This window comes from Opisthorchis viverrini (assembly GCF_000715545.1).
Source record: "Opisthorchis viverrini unplaced genomic scaffold opera_v5_260, whole genome shotgun sequence".
Taxonomy (NCBI): Eukaryota; Metazoa; Platyhelminthes; class Trematoda; order Opisthorchiida; family Opisthorchiidae; genus Opisthorchis; species Opisthorchis viverrini.
In genome coordinates this window covers 110,542-128,673 of record NW_008751918.1, presented here as the reverse complement: position 1 = coordinate 128,673, position 18,132 = coordinate 110,542, and the positions used below count along the sequence as shown (strand labels likewise).

Below are 18,132 nucleotides of genomic sequence, written 5' to 3'. Positions count from 1 at the left end.
AATGAGGAATACTGTATGTGTGGTTACGAAAATGCATTAATGTTGAAACAGTTATGCTGAATATGGTGGGGTTTTTCTTGCGAGTTTGAGTTGAAAATATTAGTGCACGGAATAGACAGAAATCAGTGCGGAATAAACTGTAACCTGTAGATATAAATTAGGATTTTCGTCACGAGTACAAGCCAATGGGCGCGAAACCGCTTACCTTGACCTGATTACTTGTTCTCCGACTAGCACCGCCACCACGCCGCCAAGAGGATTGATTGTGAACGATATCTACTGTTCGTCTTACTTTTGGACGGCGTGCATAGCCTCCCACATTGAACCAGGTCAACGAACGTTTCCTAGCGCGTTTCAACCTGTCTTTCAAAGAAGAACCACGCTTGAGCCTGGAGTGCTGGTCAAATTTTTTATGTTCACCAGTTGAAGCACCTTGGACATGCTCATCTGCAGCGCAAGCCTCGAACGAATACACTCGGGAGGCCATATTTTGTCGAGATTGTTTGCAATATGAATCGATTTTTGACTGTTCAGCTACTGCACTCAGTGGTGCTGTCTTTGGAGTGATTGGGCAGTCCTCTGGGCTAGATAAGTTGTGGAAGAACCCAACCGTGGAATTGGAGGAAGTTGAGGATGGAGAATTCATCGGAGAAGCATCAAGTGAGGTATTCGAGTACAAATCATGGAATTTCAGCGGATTGAGGATCACAGACGGTAACTTGGGATTTAACTTATCACAGTCGGCACGGGAAAGGGGAACAACCGGGTGGGAATGACCAAGTAGAGAACGGTTAGAGAATAAAGAAACATCTGAGATATTTGACGAAGGTCGATTAACTGACGACTGCTCCTCAGACAAGGGAGACAGATGAGGGGAGACTGTACAGCTTGTGCCCTCGTCTAGTTCTGCGGCGGAGGCACTAACTTCATCTCTGAAGTCCTCTGTGTTCAACAGCGGATGAAATGCAAGGGACCCCGACATCTGTCTATGATTACGTTTCAGCATAGGTGAGGTAGTGTGTGGTTGTGACTGCATTCTTTTCGATTCGGAATTCGGGTGTGACTGTTCCTGAGAATTCTCCATGGCCGAACTTTCCGCAGATGAAGGGTGGGGTTCATGTTTTGGAAAATATTGCAAAGCCACCTACAAGAACAGAAAAGACAAACAAAACCGTGTTACCTTGAAATACGCCAATGCGTTCTGACGCAAGTGTGAATTAATGAAGTGCAGTGCAAACTTGGCTGTACACCAGGAAAATTTGGAAGCGTGACAAGCGTAGGAAAGGCAGACCGAATTGAGCGCTATACGGTCACACGGGAAGGGAAGAATTAAAATACGACACTGAAGGCATTAGACTCCGGGCTGGCTGTTCATGACGATAATGGACAGAAGCTTAAGGAAGAGGGAGTTGATGTCCCAACAGCCAGATCATCCTAGGCTGTCGAAAACTTCTCAACAACCTTATGAGTAGCGTGTTACGTCTATATTAAAAAGGTGATTCTGTTGAAAACTGCCAACCATCTTTCTACTCACAAAGTATCAGTAGGCGTTCGGAAAATCAGTTCTTAAGGGGCCAGTGCCAGTACACGAGTATGGTTCAGTGGTTTAAGATGAGTGCCACGAAATGGTGGATCAGGGAAAAGCATCCATGTTGAATATATGCAACTTGACCCCTATTCCAAAACAGTGCCAATCAATAAAAACCAGGAAAATCGTTCTGTTCCGGGGGTGACAGCCTCTTGTTTTGAGGGGGAGACTAGTGAATAGGTCAGTAGTTTTGTATAACTGAATGCTCCTGAAGTTAGTTCTAGATCGATTATCTTTGTAGATTGAATCTGGTTTGCACCGTATTCCTGTGATAGAGCAGTAGCCTGAGTTGCGACAATTTCAACACAAAAATTCTGTAACTTTTAAGCAAGTGCGCGGTCGCAGTAAAACGACAACTGCCGGTAACAAAATAACGTGGCCACCTACCTTTCAACCCAGGCTACCGGAAGCAAGCACACTTACAGCAAGCACTGTTGGCATAGCTTCAAGGTACATGCGAAAGTTTGTGGCAGAATGTTGCACGGATGGATCACCAGCCAATCAAGTCTCCATGAGTGAATACCCTTCGAAGAAAAAATCGCAACAAATAAACCTTTTTCCATCCTAATCCCACCACAGGAAGAAGCCAGGACTCTCAAAACGAGGGCACTACTCCACGTTGGGAATACCTTAGCTACTGACCAGGAGTAGCCATGAAAACCTTGAATCATTATTACCACTTTGGGTAACAATCGAGTTCATCCATGTGCGAGACAGCATCGTGGGACTGGCAGTGAGATGCAACATTGATTATGGTATTGAAAAGAGATAAAATGTAAGCAACACAACCCCGTACGCCGGTCATGTCAATACATTCAGTTGTGTCCCATCAGCAGGTCTACATTCGGCGCGACCAAAGCATTTTGACGATATACGATATTGTCGACGTACCGTGTAACCAAAACAAGTTATCCTACTGCGTAGCTAATCAGCCTAATCAGCCAGTCAGTCCAGAGACATGGCGGCCACCAAGGATGGTGTGGTGCAGATGAAAACATAAACGCGGCTTGTCAGGTTGAGGGCAATTAACGTACAGGGAACCTTACATGTCAACTTCATGTCAGCTGAAACTAAAAAACTGAACACGATCACCGCCATAATGGACAGCATAACACTAGTAGCTGAAACGGACGCTTAACTGGTATACAATCATTAAATAGGAAGGTCCCACTAAAACGTGAAAAGGAGGAGAATCAGTGGGAATTTGCTCCAAGCAGCCCTGTTCCTACAGAAAACGACCAACAGTGCCCACACCTTCCAAAACCCTTGAAATAAGCATGCCTGCGCATCGTGTTGGAGCAGGACTTCACCAGCAGGAATGACCCAACGTCTCTTGCAAACTTCCCCGATACAATCCAGCACACAACTACAGACAGACGTTAGCTAAGTAGGTTAAGAATTTATAGCTAACGCGCCAGTTTGGGTCGGTTACATGCAAGGCCTTGCGAGGTTTACAACCGCAGGCAAGGATCACGTGGACCTCAAACAGGAGTGCGCAAGCTGCACGCCAAAACAGGAAACCACTCCTGATAGCCCAGTTCGAATAGTTTGCGCACATGCATAATCGGCAAACGCCAGAACAATGCCACCCTCATTATCTAAGTCTCAGAGTCTTTCTCGAAATATGACATCGAAAGCCGGATTCGTGGTCCTTTGGAGAATACATTCCATCCGACAAAAAACTGCTCACTGATAGGACACCTCCTTGGAGAGCCTTATCAGTTGTGGAGAAGCTTCCGGATAGCAAATTGTACACTCTGACCAGAAGTACGCGAGTAAATGACACGAGGAATATCCAAAAGCTACGAAGGCATTCCTAGTTGAACATGTGGAAGATCCATCTTATCCGGGAGGGACGAAAAAGTGGATGAGTCCAAAAACTAACCCATGAGCAGAAAGGGAAGGCTTGAGGTGACAAATACTGAATTAGAGCATCCCAGCCCCATCAACTCAAATCAGTATTGAAGCCACTCAGGATCACCATCATCATTATTATCAGCTAAAAGAACCATGTGCTTGTCGTACAGGAGTTGTAGATGCCACAGTTTCGTTCACCGATGACGTGTGGAGGTTGCGTAGCTAGTTGCGCATTGGAGGCGGGAGCTGATAAATTTGTGTGTAAATACAGCACTGCCAAAGGACCGTTAAGCGGGGCAATTCGGAAGGCAATCGCTTGGATGCACGAGCGCCACTGAGGGCAGGCACTACTACTACTCTTTCAGCTGCGACAATCGCTTTGGCTCGCAGCTGCCATGGATCCCGAAGGAAGCATGAGGGCTGGGATACTGTCAGATTGTCCAAGCCTAGACAGGGGAAGTCAAGAGGCAGAGGTCGGGTTTGAACCACGGACTTGCCGGTCAGTAAATTCGCGCTCTAACGACTTGATGTGTCTCGCAGCTGAGTTTATTGGCAATGTCTCTCATATTTTGCTGGTAAGTCATTGTTTGACCTCCCCTGGCTCGTCTCCAACCTTCACGTGATTGTGCGAAGAGAACCCTTCGGGGAAGTCGGTCGATTGGCACACGCAACACGTGGCCCAGCCAACGCAACCTATCAAGTATGATCAGTTCATCTATCGTGGGTGGGTTATTTCTTCCGAGGATTAGTCGATAAGACCGTGAACCAGGCCACCTAATTAGTGGGCAACGCGCTTCAACTCGATTGAACAAGTGTGATTAGGAGACACGATGGGAAAACACACAGTAATCGGAATCAGAGCGCTCTATGACAGCGTGGCGTTAACCTCCTCCTTATAGCGACCGGACATAACTTGAATTTAAATGTTTTCTAACATGACAGTGACGCAATAGGCTTTAAAGCCTGACTGAAGTCCTTGCGTTTTTAACATGATTGAACATCAGTTCAAAGTACCATACCAATGAGCAAGCCATGTATCTGTATGCGAGAGCAGTTTACCGATGAAAGTGCAGTTTTTTGGGATACTGTGTTTAGTACAAGGACGATGTCCAATCAACCAAAAACACACTAGAAAGCGAAAAATTTTTAAACCATTGTGTCTGATATGCACCACCATACCCAACTTCAGCAACGGTTAGTGTTAACGAATACATAAAGCATATGTCTTATTCGCGTGCAAAGGGATGTCTACCTCATACTATGAAGTCCTCAATAGACTCCCCCAGTTTTTAACGTCTACCAGGCTCTTCCAATTACTTGATATGGTTTGGTTAATCGCGCCACCAGTCTGCAAATCCCGTAAATCTATCTCCCTTTTCAGTCTCAATAGCAAACGGCGCTTTGTTTCAGCGGAGTCCACCTAAGTCATTGTGAAAATCAACTCAGATTTTCCTTCACAATTCTCACTCTAAATTTCCTGCTAATGCCCTTTAAAGTTGCTTCAACAAGAGACCAGTCACTGCCGCAGACCAAATCAACATATTTATGGACACCAATCTTTAGAAAAATGGTACAACTGTTCGGTAAGTTAGCTTAACCCTATCACCGCCAACCTGCCTCGTGAGACAAACAGTTCCGCGTAGGGGCAAAAGGTTAGATAACACCACAACAATTGCATCGGTTGAGAAACCATATGACCTGCATTCAACCGCTGTTTCGGACAAGCAGTACTTGGTTCGCTGTCTTCCATCCAGTGAGCGAAGTGTGGCTTAATTCACAGATGAGAGCATCGACAATTAATAAAATGGTGAATTTTGTTTTGTTTTTCAGAATGTTACTCCGTCTCCTCCGCTCAATTAGTGAGGGATTTCGCTAACGTGGAAGATTAGTGTAAACAAAATACATCAGACGTCAAACACATCAAGCGTTATTGAATCTGAGAGGACGACACGGCGACAAACTTCCGTGTCGGCCCGTAATCTGAACATGACGATACTACGACCATTCGTTGTAAACATTCAGCAAAGACTTGAAACTCTTAAACCCGGCTGCACGTCTTAGTACGTTTGAGGCAGAGCTCCATCACGACGGTCACTTATCGCAATAGGATTAACTTTGGCTTGATCGGATTCTCCAGGAAGCCGAAAGTTTTTGTTTCCAAAAGCGCCGTGATTCTCCAGGCTAACAGGACGCTATTTATAGAATTTTCGGTAACCAATGCGTCATTCGTCTGTTCTGGCGCGCCAAGCGAACATAGGCAGATGCATTTATACGGAATGTTTGATGAAATGTATTGACAGCCTTACAATCAGATGTTTGCACTAGCATCGCACTCATCATGTGATGGTCTGCCCCACGTTGTTGCCTGGCCTTGTAATACGTGAGCAGCACGTGCAGACAATAGCACATCGCTAGGTACTTGATCGTGTAGTTGTGTCACTCCGTAAAAAACAAGGGACTTGGATGTGACAGGGTGTCAAGGCCTAGATAATTAGAGCTGGTTATGGGAAACCCTGGATTACATACATGTGGAAAGGTATCCAGTTCTCCCAACTCAGCAGTGGAATAAAGTTCATCTCAGCTGAATCAACCGTAGAATGCGGGATTCAGCGTATTCCCTGATTCTGAATTTCACACATGTTTCACCTCAAATTCAGGCGTAAACCTGAAAAGAGAGCCTACATAGATGATTTAAATCGCACTGGGAACAGTTGATTGACGGAGGCCTAAAAACATACATAAAATTTCATTCTACCTGAATGGTGCACTGAAAGCTTCACAAAACGATTTTGTTGAGACCTACACAACACAAAACTCGTTCGTAACATGAAGTTAACCAGACCATGATGCCTCGCAGCAAAGGTGCACCAAGTTTTTGTTCGTTCGACTTAGCCTCAATCACTTAATTAATTCTAATAAGTTATCGCTGTTGCCACATGGTGCAGTGATGAGCCCAACGTACTTCCTGTGTAGGTTTTGGGTGCGAAATCGCCAGGCTCTTCCAGTCCATGGGATTGTAAGTTTAGCACATCAACTTGAATGCACTCACTGAAGGAAACCTTTGCCAAAACTGTGTAAACCGCATTCAGCTGCACGAGACCCTAGTGGGGATAGTGATCAACAAATCAAAAGCTCCCTACATGATTAATTTGACTGGATTTTATTGAAGATAATCACTCCGACTCCAATTGTAATAATACCGGCATCAAATGCTGTTCGCCCAGCCAGTCCGGTCACACACCACAGAGACATGACATCAGTGCCCCGCGCAGACCACGTTTCGGAAGCAAGCAAAATACTATACTATAAAAATAATGATTAACCAGCTGTAACTATCTTCCGGTGCACTGCTGCCATGCCACCCAAAGGACGAGGGCTAGATACTATAAAAATAATGATTAACCAGCTGTAACTATCTTCCGGTGCACTGCTGCCATGCCACCCAAAGGAAACACGAGGGCTAGGATAAGGTCAGGTTGCCAAACCTACACAGGAAGAATCGAGATGCAGAGGATGGATTGGAACCACGGACCTTTCGGTCAGGAAGTTCGTCCCTTAACCAGTGAGACATCTTGAGCCTAGGGAAAAACTGGAAGTGGAGTTTCACATCACCACAAATTGCTGGGGTCGAGGAAGCTGAAGTAAACCCAAAAAGCACGGCTGGCATTGTACGCGCCCAGCAAACCTCGTGAATGAACTGTTTGAACCGTTTTGGGCTACCCAGATCTTTTGCACGGGACCTGGTCTAGTGCCACCCGAAAAATGCGAATAAAACAGGGGGCAACGTTATCAACCGAGAACATCGCAGCGGTGCACGATCTAACGTACCAAATGTCTGATTTGTGAACTGTAATACCAACCCACCACTCAGTAGGTACAATAGGTTGAAACTGCAATACAACCAGTGCAATCTGATTGTCACAACTGTTGCACACACTACACTACAGCGGCGATATTTCAGTCGGTCACATACCGGCAAATAGGAGCGTCTGGATATTTTCAAAGTGGTAAAAAAGCTGTCGTACTGTTACAGTAGTGCGCTGATTTAGCAGTTTTGGTGTAACCATGTAATTGAGTAATGAATTACGTGAGGTTTGGTATTCTGGAGCTCTGGGATGAAATTTTAATGTGTGAAAATCCTGCGAACTGGTTTTGACCGCACAGTTAAACACCACATTCCTCTAACTTATGTATACCCTACAACTTCTGGATAGTTTATTCTACTAGCTCCTTTAAACCGGATGATATAGTTCCAGAAAAAATGATATCGTCGTCAGCAAAGTGTGCAGAAATTCGATTACATTTTCCACCACTTGACGTAACAATAAAAACGCTGAAGAGGCATGGATACCTATAGGCCAAACAGTCATGCGAAATGCGCGGACAAGCGGAACTGAACTACAAACGAGATTCCAAATTTCAGGTAGGAGAATATACCTGGAGAAAATCCTGAATGGAAGAAACACCATTCTAAGAGAAATGTGATTGTCGAAAAGGAAAAAGGTCGTGTCTGTCAGCCAGAGGAAACTTAAAGTAAAGAGTAAAGAAAATCGCATATTTCTGTTACGGTCATTTTTCGGTTTGTGTCTGGTTGTCTGCTAGCCGGAATTTTTCGAAAACAAATGCAGTGTTTTCGTCACCCGACTGCAAAGTTCTTATGTTACGAAATTTACGGATGAAGCGCCTGAAAAAAACAAGAGCAACATAAGTTTGTCACAAGGTGCGTATCTGAATGACATCATTGGACACGGATTACATCCACAAACTGCTACAGCAGATTTTCGTCCCAGCGCCACGTGATTGTCTGGCTCCGTGTTGCCAAGGCCTTGCACCACATGTAGGCAGTCAGAAGGTAACATCACGGGGCTGGTCGATCAACTTACTAGATGTGTTCCACCGAGAAAATCAGAAGGAATTGAATGTAAGAAGTATGCGATGAACTTATGTGTGACGGATTCCGCTGGACCCTGGATACCAAATGTTCTGAAGCTGTTCAACCAACCGTCACAAGGCACCGAGTTTCGGACGCCGCCACGTGGATTTCAAGGGTTGCTGATGAAATGATTTACACCGGTTTCGTCTCACCGTGGTCATTCCAACCGGAGAAAAACTACCCCAATTGAGCAAGGAGATAAGCGCACGATAAGCATTTATGGGGTAGCCAACAACGGACTGATTTTTTTTAAACTACTTGGACTTTTTGTCTTGTTGAAAATCGCGACACCGTCAGTCTCACATGGAACAGTCACTTTTAATCAACCGACAGGCAGTCTAAGGTACGAAAAAACTGGTTCATAGTCATTTTCACTGTTTTTGTCGATTATGAACTCCATGGAAGGTTGCGCGATCTACAAACTGAACAGTATGTAGTTGTTTGCTTTATTCAGTCGCCAGAGGAAATGAAATGCTAAAGCAGTAAGACTGTGGGGACGGTGGTTGTAAAACGTTATTGTGATGCTTTTCCCCGACGTATACGCATGGTGATATTCTTTAGGTAAGACATCCCACAAGGGATAGCAGTTTTGGTTTATCTCGTGGGTAACTACTGGCTATCATTTTTTCTCTAGAAAACGAGTGAACTGAAAGCAAACTGAAAGCGACGCGATACAAATGATCTTACTGAAACTGATTACTGAAAGGAACTTCCTACTTGGGTCTCCGAGATATAATTTTCACATTAAGAGCTGTAGGGATCAAACATATCAACGAATAGTAGTCCCGGAACCTACCAACCTTTAGTACGCCTGTTACGGAGGTGCATGGAGATCGCAAGCGATGGTTTATGACTGCTGTTTAGCTGACGAAAAATAAAGGCGCCTTTGATTCGACCAGAACTGTTCAACTTTATCGGAACCGCAAAAGACTAATACGGCACAGTAATGACTGTTAGGGCAATCATAACCCCCAAACTGCGGCCACCCAACACCCTCCTAAAAGATACAGCCAGGGTATGTTTCAAAAATAGCAAACGATTCACGCCAACTTGAATGTCAGCTGTGATAAGCAATGGCCAGACAAACCCTGACTCCGAAATGAGAAGTGAATTCGGGGGACCAAATAGTTGAACGTGTGGCTGGAAATGCAATTTCGAGTAAACCACAACGCTCTTGTGGAACAATTTCCTGTGGTGCATCTACACAGCAAGATAGACTATATACCTCAGCCAACAAATGAGCAACAACATTCGCAAAGATTTTGGCTAACGAGATAAAGTTTCGAGCGGCAACAAAAAAAAATCAAAGGTTACGTGTAAGACAACCATAAAGTGACTTTACTCTACCCACAAGCAGTGATTTCAACTTGAACCAAGAAAGCGTTCATCTGCGCTTATCGCACATGTCCGGAATAGGAGTGAATAATTGACTTACGCGTTGCATGACACTCCTTCTAAATTTCATCAAATCAGCTTCTGTGACCGCATCATCACCCAAGTTCTGGCGAATATTCCGCACTGCAATCATAATGTAATCCTAAATGAAGAGCAAATAGAGGAAGAACGAGATGAACGATACACGGCGGTGCGGTGAATTATGGAGTGAAATTGGTTTCCAGGCTACAATGCTTAAATGTCTGTGCAATCAATGTACAGTGGAAAAAACAGCTGAGTAAAGCTTATAAACAGATAGAACACCATACGTCGAGCAGCGGCGTGTAAAAATGACGCGAATGTTACACATGGGGTTTCCGGCTTTCCGCTTATCCAGTTAGACGACGGTTGTTACATTAGCTTCGCTAACAAAACCAAACTATTACACCCGGTCACCTGCGGCGAGTATAGGCGGACATAAAAACCATTGCCTTATTCGAGTGCATATGCCTCCATAGTTCAGGACACGCAGTTTACAACCACATGGTTTTGACATTGTCTCATCTAGGGGCAATAATTTTGTAGTTCTTCCTCCAAAAATTTCTGTCCTGAGAAAGAGCACCGCTAATTGAGATCATTTTCGTCTGGGTCCGTGAGAGGTGGCTCGGAATTGACAGATCGATCTGTAACTTTCAAGAAAACAAAAATCCATCCGATCTGAATTCCACAGTTTTCAAAAAACAAGAACCCAGAAAAACTCGTGAACCAAGCTTTCTTATATTTCTGTCTTGTCTCCACCGTAATCAGGAGCCTTATAACAGTACTTTTACCCATATGACACACAGGTATTGAAATTGGTTTATGTAACAGCAGCAAGCGGTATACGTATTTTAAGTTGAAACTTTGTAGGCAAAACAATGATCCGACTGTAGCCGGGTAACCCTTGTTAGCCTCATATAGCTCGGCAAGTCTACACATATTCAAATGATCCTGATCTGCGATTGTTGATTTAGCCCGCCTGATGTTTACCCTCCGTTGTGATCAAGTTCGTTCAATGTCAGAGCCGGAAAACGGGATAACGAAAAATGTTTAGCTTTGTTTAGCGTTTTTATGTGATCTTTGGAAGAGTTCAGGCGCATCACTTTACCTACCAACTATGATCAGAGGGAGAGAGGGGGAGCTGAGGAAACACTGAAAACTGTTTTAAGCGAATTCCGCGCTTTGAGAAGAACAGACTAGTGACCTTGACCTTAAAGCAATATCAGTGTGTAATTATCACAAACGTGTGAGATGAGATCAACCTAATCACTACTACTTGAAACAACGAGGAAGGTTAAAATAAGCATGGGATACGGTTGGTAGGTGAGATGGCTTTGAGAATGAATTCGCTAACTTGAACCATCCCGTTAGCCGAATCGGCTGGAAATTCACGATGCTTAGAGAGGATATGATAGCTAGAAAGTTGTACGCTTATGTCCTTAAACCGAGCACTACAATGCAGATGTGGGCATCCTTGAAGTGAGGGGGCGTAAGTCACTACGCAGCTCACTCAGGTCGAGAGGTATCAGATGAGTGCAGCCTGACGTGCGTGTTCGAAGTTCAAACCTGAACACTACGAGACCATTTGTTCCTTATAAGTACTTGGGTGAATTGATGGACTCTGGTGGACCTACATTCAAAGTCATTTGGAGGGCGTCCTTTAGGACTGACCACCTTTTAGGCAATTAGAAGAGGAATCCTAAGAAGGAAGGACATCACGGGTGAATAGGCGTTTCCGCGACACGAGGAAATTATTGGAAACCATTGAGCCTGAAGATGCGCGTGGCGTAATGCGTTGTTCTGTGTTTGATATGACGCAAACGAATTGACGGTCACCGTTTTTTCTGGATATAACATTTGTTCACTAGTATTAATTGGTTGATCTTTAACTGTCAATCAAATCCAAATGGGCAAGTGCCCTCACGCAACGCTGGGTGAGGCACGCAAAATATGAAGTTGCGCATAATGATATTCCACAAGTGAAAATTAGACCAACGTCACCAACAGTAACAGCAATGTTGAACATAAGTGCTTCAGAGTCGTACAACGATAATTTATTTGAATAAAGCCTTATTGCAAAAGGAGTTGCGAAATGACATTAGCAATACAATTCGGTGCGGTGCCATCGAGAGTAACACCAGATCATGTCCAAAAAAAGGACACAAATAATTTGGATAGAAAATAATAACAACAATGACACAGGAATCGCCTATAGCCCACATCTTGCAAAGCCTCCAGCCAAATTGAAGGAAGATCACACATCAGGAAAAGTAAACCATAGTTGGAGTGCCCATACCCCCCTTATTGGCGTCCATGCTCATCGCTAGCTCATCTAGCTCACTCTCAATTGAGTATTTATGATAGTACGGAAGCCAGTTAACTAATCTAGAAAGCAGGGTGGGGCAGCGCACTGAAAGACCACATAAGGACAGTTCGAGGGCAGGAATACCAACGTATTCTAACTGATTTGAAAGAGTCTCCGTTAACGAGAAAAGATTAACCAAATCAGTTAACGCTCGAGAATATCTTCTTTTGGAAGGCGGAAAGCGCGTGGCTAGTTGAAATTCTGGTGTAGCTAATTGATTCGAAGTCCCAGTGCAGTAACGTCCTAAAGCCGGCCTAGTAGATCGTAACGCGATTACATATACAAATACCAACGGATAGCACCAAAGGTTAACCCAAGCTAATAGTATCCACTACTTCGGCCGGAAAGCCTCGAAAACTGTAGATCTTACCTTCATATAGTGCTGTAGCACCTTATCCACAGCCTGATTGATGAATGGTTGAAGGAATTTACGTAGTAGACGCAAAGTGGAGTGGGGATCAACGATCAAACCAGTGTGCCTGCAGGGTGGACGGAAAAATTGATTTGAAAAATACTGGGAACATTAATAAACTCTGTTGAAATACACTGAGATCCTCTGAGGAGAGAATTTAAATCCTAACAAAATACCCAGTGTGTCTGGACGCAGGGTTCCATCTAGATAGGAAGAGGGTAGTGCAATAACGAGCCAGATTTTTCCATGTTTAGTCACCACTTACACGTGCGGTAGCCTAAATCACGAATTGCTAGGTTTTCAAAATACGATATTCATCCATAAGTTACATAAGCAACCAACAGATGGAAGTGGACCAGTCAAGTCGCTCTACTGCCACCATTCTTTACGGATGCCCATGCGATCTGAGACGGAGAATGTTAAATCACATTTTCTATGTAGCGCAAGCAAGCTCTAATTACGTGCAACGGTTAAGGGCATCCCTGCCATGACACATAAAATTGAGGTCATTGAGACAAATGGGAGGTAATAGCACGGTGTACATCACGAGCAGAACGGATAGTGGGAACTGTGCAGTGCAAATAAGGATACAGAATAAGGCTGTTACTGTTGCGAGTTAGCGCACCAAGCATACTGTGCATTGTTAGATACATGTAGCGTAATCTGACAGGGATGAATAATGACGTCCGTAGTGGAACAGACGGGTTCCTAACTGGGAATAACACTTGTTTACTCCTAAACAGCCAAATTAATACAGTCTAGGTCAAGAGATCAGTCTGTTTCACATTCCTTGTGGACGCATTTTTGGTCCGTGGCCGCGTGAAGATGACCTGAACGCAGAAAAACGTTAACCAAAGAGGACGCAACCGATTCGGCTACGTCCATCTGATCAGTTTCAAACGCCTGGTAGATTAGTTTTTACGAGGAAAAGTACTCAATCCATAACGAAAAGACTGGACCCTACTGTGATGTGGCTGTTTGTGTGCACCCGCGACCCACTGAGCTATACCGGTGGATGTCCTTGCGACAATCGCAGCGTCTCTCATACCAGGTTGGTCAGAGTTTAGAGGTCTAAAGAACACAGTATCTGGTCTCCCGGGTTCAAAGACTGGACCCTACTGTGATGTGGCTGTTTGTGTGCACCCGCGACCCACTGAGCTATACCGGTGGATGTCCTTGCGACAATCGCAGCGTCTCTCATACCAGGTTGGTCAGAGTTTAGAGGTCTAAAGAACTATCTATCTGGTCTCCCGGGTTCGGGGTTGGAACATGTATGGCAACTTGTTCTGCAAAAAATGAAGCACACTTGAATTTCCCGCTAAACACAGCTGTCTTTTGGTCAGGCTTTTGAGTCAAAGGCTCTGGTTGAGTACCCTATTCAACCTCCTGTACATGTATGGGCACCCTGGCAGTATCCCAGCCCAAGTACAGCCACGAATTGCATACATTCAAGTGAACTCGTGTAAAATCAGCCGTCGCGTGATGCCAGCAGCCTGGTCGCCTTTACTTGCTGCATACAACAGGGTGGGTAAACGAAAACAGGCTACTTCTGATGCCTTCCTCGTCCACCTCTCCCCACCCCATTAATGATTCTCTCCTTGTGGGCCCAGGAGTTTGGACTGATGATTCCGTTCGTCCTGCATCGGTTTCGCATGCAACATCTGCGCGTCATCCAGCATCAGTATCCTCATACGTCTCAAAATCATGATTCAAGCTTACACTCCCAGTCTATTTGACTACCTTCAATGTCCACACCCTGAAACAAGCAGGACAACAAGCTGCTCTTGTTCTCAAACTGGCTCCAAATCAGTCCTCAAGCCTCGATACCCACTCCATCTGGCCGCGTTCAATGTCCGCACTCCAAATCAGGCAGGACAACAGGCTTCTGCACTCACACTGGACTCGCTTGGCAATGATATGTGCTGTGTCTCAGAAACAAGAATTCAAGATGCAAGCACAGTGGTTGGGCTAACAGACCCATCACTCTTCACTCGCTTCCCTCTGCGCACATATGGTGATCCGGAGGCTGCTGCAGCGAGGTGCAGGGTTTGGTATCGCCTCAAGTCACCGGGCGGAAGTATCCTTGCTTGACTGGATACCCGTTGATTGTAGGACTTGTCTGGCAAAGTCCGTGAAGGAGTCTCACAAGCGGGAATAAGACAGCTGTCTGCTTACGCATCAACAGGCTGTAGCTCTGACACCACTGAAGACATGTTAATGACACCATGGATGTCCTGTTGAGACAAACTAAAAGCACAGATATCGTTGTGGTTGCCGAAGAACTCAGTGCACAAGTGAATAGGTTTATCGAACCTGATGTTCAATCAGGTGGTCGACATGGATTGGACTCGGTACTTACGGACAACCGTAAACGATTGCTCCAGATGTTTTACGCGGAGATAACCGAAGTCCCTTGGTTATATGGTATCCTCCAACGACGTTCCGGTTACGAACTCATATGATTCGCAGTGAGATCAGATACCGACGGATGAATAACTAACGAATGCCGGATTTGGAACAGATTTGTGAATTTCGACCATGCGTTTGACCAGAGACGCTTCTCTGCTTGTTTTGCAGGTCGCTTAAGTGCGTACAAATAGCCTGACAACTGCGAAATTGGCAGATCTGGATGTTAGATGAATTCAGCAGAATCGACTTCTAGTCTTTTCCAACTGTCCACTATCAGACGTGGACTCATCTTGGAAGGAGATCGCCATCTCGTACACAGTGCTGGGAGTTTTGTCTGCGGCACCTCGCTACCTGGCCCGTCCAGCACTGGATATCAGATTGAACAGTGCCACTGAATGAATCACGGAGAAATATCCCAGGCGGTTCTGAACATAATTCGGCTAAACAATTATCAAGTCAAGTGAAGGTGAGCGCACACACCGAATGTGGAGCCTGATGAACCCCGAAGGCTAAGGAAATGGAACAGGATCAGAAAACTGGGAAAACCCGAAGATTATTTCAGATGGTCCGTGTGACCAAACACCAAAAAAGACCTATGAGTGAAACCAGCGAGAATCAAAGTGGTGCGACCATTTTCACTGAAGAACACCTCGACCCTGGACCAACGTGTGACCAAACACCAAAAAAGACCTATGAGTGAAACCAGCGAGAATCAAAGTGGTGCGACCATTTTCACTGAAGAACACCTCGACCACTGGACCAACCAGTGAACAAAGACTATTATGGCCATCTGCTACCACTCAGTCGGACCCTTACAGCTTTTGAGATTTATGTTCTCTCAAGAAGCACCGACCTCCTACCCACATTGTTCAGATATGAAAGTGAAGTCCTCGGTCAGCACTTGCCTGATCTGTTTGCCCGCATTCAGGAAAAAGAGACTGTCCCAGACAACCGGGAAGAGTCAGTGATAGCACCCATTTTGAAAAAAGGGGCCCGTGGTGAGTGTGATCACCATAGGGAGAAGATTATTGAAGTCACTTGTGCATTATCACCTTATGTTGGTTCGCTAAACAGACTCGAATCGCAAGCGGGATTCCGGCCTCCACATTCTACCAGGTGCTAGTTAAACAACGTCATACGTACAAACGACCCACAATTCTAGTACTCCTGGATTTCCAAGGGGCATTCGACTCGGTTGATCAGTCTGCTCTCCTGGACACGCCCATCAAATGATGATCCGGAAGTCTGTGAACACACAATGTTCCTGGTGTTCTCAGACTTCCAGAACTGTCAGAGCACAAGGAAAGGCTTCCGTACACAAAGCGGTGTCCGCCAGAGTTGCCCACTCTCTCCATTCCCATTTAAATTCGTGATCGATAAAAAATGAGACGAACGCTGGAGGGTCTCCAAAACCCTGGTGTTCGAATAGCTGTGGCAGAAACCTTGTCGATACGGAATATGCAGACATCGTTCGAAGGCGCAGGTGTTTTTGACTGAACTGACCAAAGTCATCCCATCCTTCGGCATACATTTCGCACCCATAAAATGTAAGGTCAAGCTTCAGGATATGCAGTCACTAAACACGCCACTTACAACCCAAGGAGAGATACTCAAGGTTGTGGAGCGCTTCACGCACCTTCGAGCTTGTATTAGTGCTAATTGTAGTGCGGTAGATTAATTCAAGGCAAGAATCTGCAGGGATCGGGTCGCATTTGCTAACTTGAGACACCTATGGCGTGAAAGCGGTATATACCTGAAATTCAACGGAAATCTGTATCAGGCTACAGTACGGGATGTTTTGTTCTGTTGATGTGAGACTTGGCCTGTTCGAGCAGCGGAACTAATATATCAGGTTTCGACAACCGTTGTATCAAAGTCCTAGCTCATGCGGGTTGGTGTCAGCGAATCCGTAATGAGGCACTTAGGAAGAGGGTTTTCGGTTGTGCATTGGGGACTCCCTTTAAAGGATGTGTCTAGCATGTATCTTGTATTCGGAAACATCGTTTGCCTAAGAAAGTGCTGTTTCCTTGCCCAATCCGGAGTAGCGGAAGCAGATGTGGTGGTGTGAAAGATTACGAAAAGTTTCGATGTTGTCGGTGATATTCGCCTTCTTGGATGGGGACCGCATGGTCTCCACTACATCATCATCATCATCACGATCGAGAGAGAGAGAGAGAGCATGACATCAGCGTTCAACACTGACTTAATTGAAAGCCTTACTGTAAAGAAAAGAATGAAGGTGGACGAAGAAGGGACCTAGTGCTAGCTTATCACAATCATTCCGAAGTGCCTACACATTCAGACATTCACTCAGGCAATCTGGATAGAAACTGACAACAAGAACGCCACTGACATCGGTTGGCAGCCATATCTTGTAGTGTCTCCAACCAGGCACAGTGAGGAACACGTCGTTCCCATCCTCGAAGGCGAGTAGCACCGACAGCACCCAAGCGTTTCGTGATCTCCTTCATACTCCTCTACCAAGTCAAGGGTTGGCCACCTCTCTGTTTACGTCATTCTGAATTGGGTATGGAAAGTGGCACTCTCTTCGGCAAACGATGGTTCGGCATACGCAACACACGTCCAAACCAACGCAGCTTCTGGTGCTGGACACACTCTTCAATGGAACTCCCCGTCGCACAACCGAAAACGCGCTTTCTAACTACCTCGTTAAAGATTCGTCGACACCAACCCAGGCGAGCTATGGTTCTGAGACAACGATTGTCGAACACCTGAAGACGTCTCAGGTCTGCTGCTCGAATAGGCCAAGTCTCACAGCCATACAACAAAACAGCCCGTACTGTAGCTTGATACACACGTCCCTTCAGATTCAGGGATAAACCATTCTGACGCCATAGGTGTCTCAAGTTAGCAAACGCGGCCCGAGCCTTGCAGATTCGTGCATTCACCTCATCTGTCACACTGCAATCAGAACTAATACAACTTCCAAGGTACGTAAAACGCTCCACAACTTCCAGTACCTCTCCCTGGATTGTAAGGGGCGTGTTCAGTGACTGCACGTCCACAAGCATGACCTTACACTTTGTGGGTGCAAAATGCATACCAAAGGACGGGATGACTTTGGTCAGTTCATCCAAGAATACTTGCGCCTTCTCCTCCTCTTCGAACATGAGAACGATGTCGTCTGCATATTC

General features: G+C 45.4%; 1 protein-coding gene across 1 annotated transcript in view; it reads right to left on the bottom strand.

Moving 5' to 3' along the window:
- T265_09187 (hypothetical protein) overlaps window positions 1–18,132 on the bottom strand; it is a gene marked incomplete at both ends in the record, with an annotated part of 75,374 nt that overhangs the window by 20,654 nt on the left and 36,588 nt on the right. Inside the window, 3 exons of the mRNA XM_009175199.1 lie at window positions 206–1,144; window positions 9,814–9,915; window positions 12,527–12,635. Of these exons, the coding sequence (XP_009173463.1) occupies window positions 206–1,144; window positions 9,814–9,915; window positions 12,527–12,635 (1,150 nt within the window). The remainder of the gene's footprint in view (window positions 1–205; window positions 1,145–9,813; window positions 9,916–12,526; window positions 12,636–18,132) is intronic.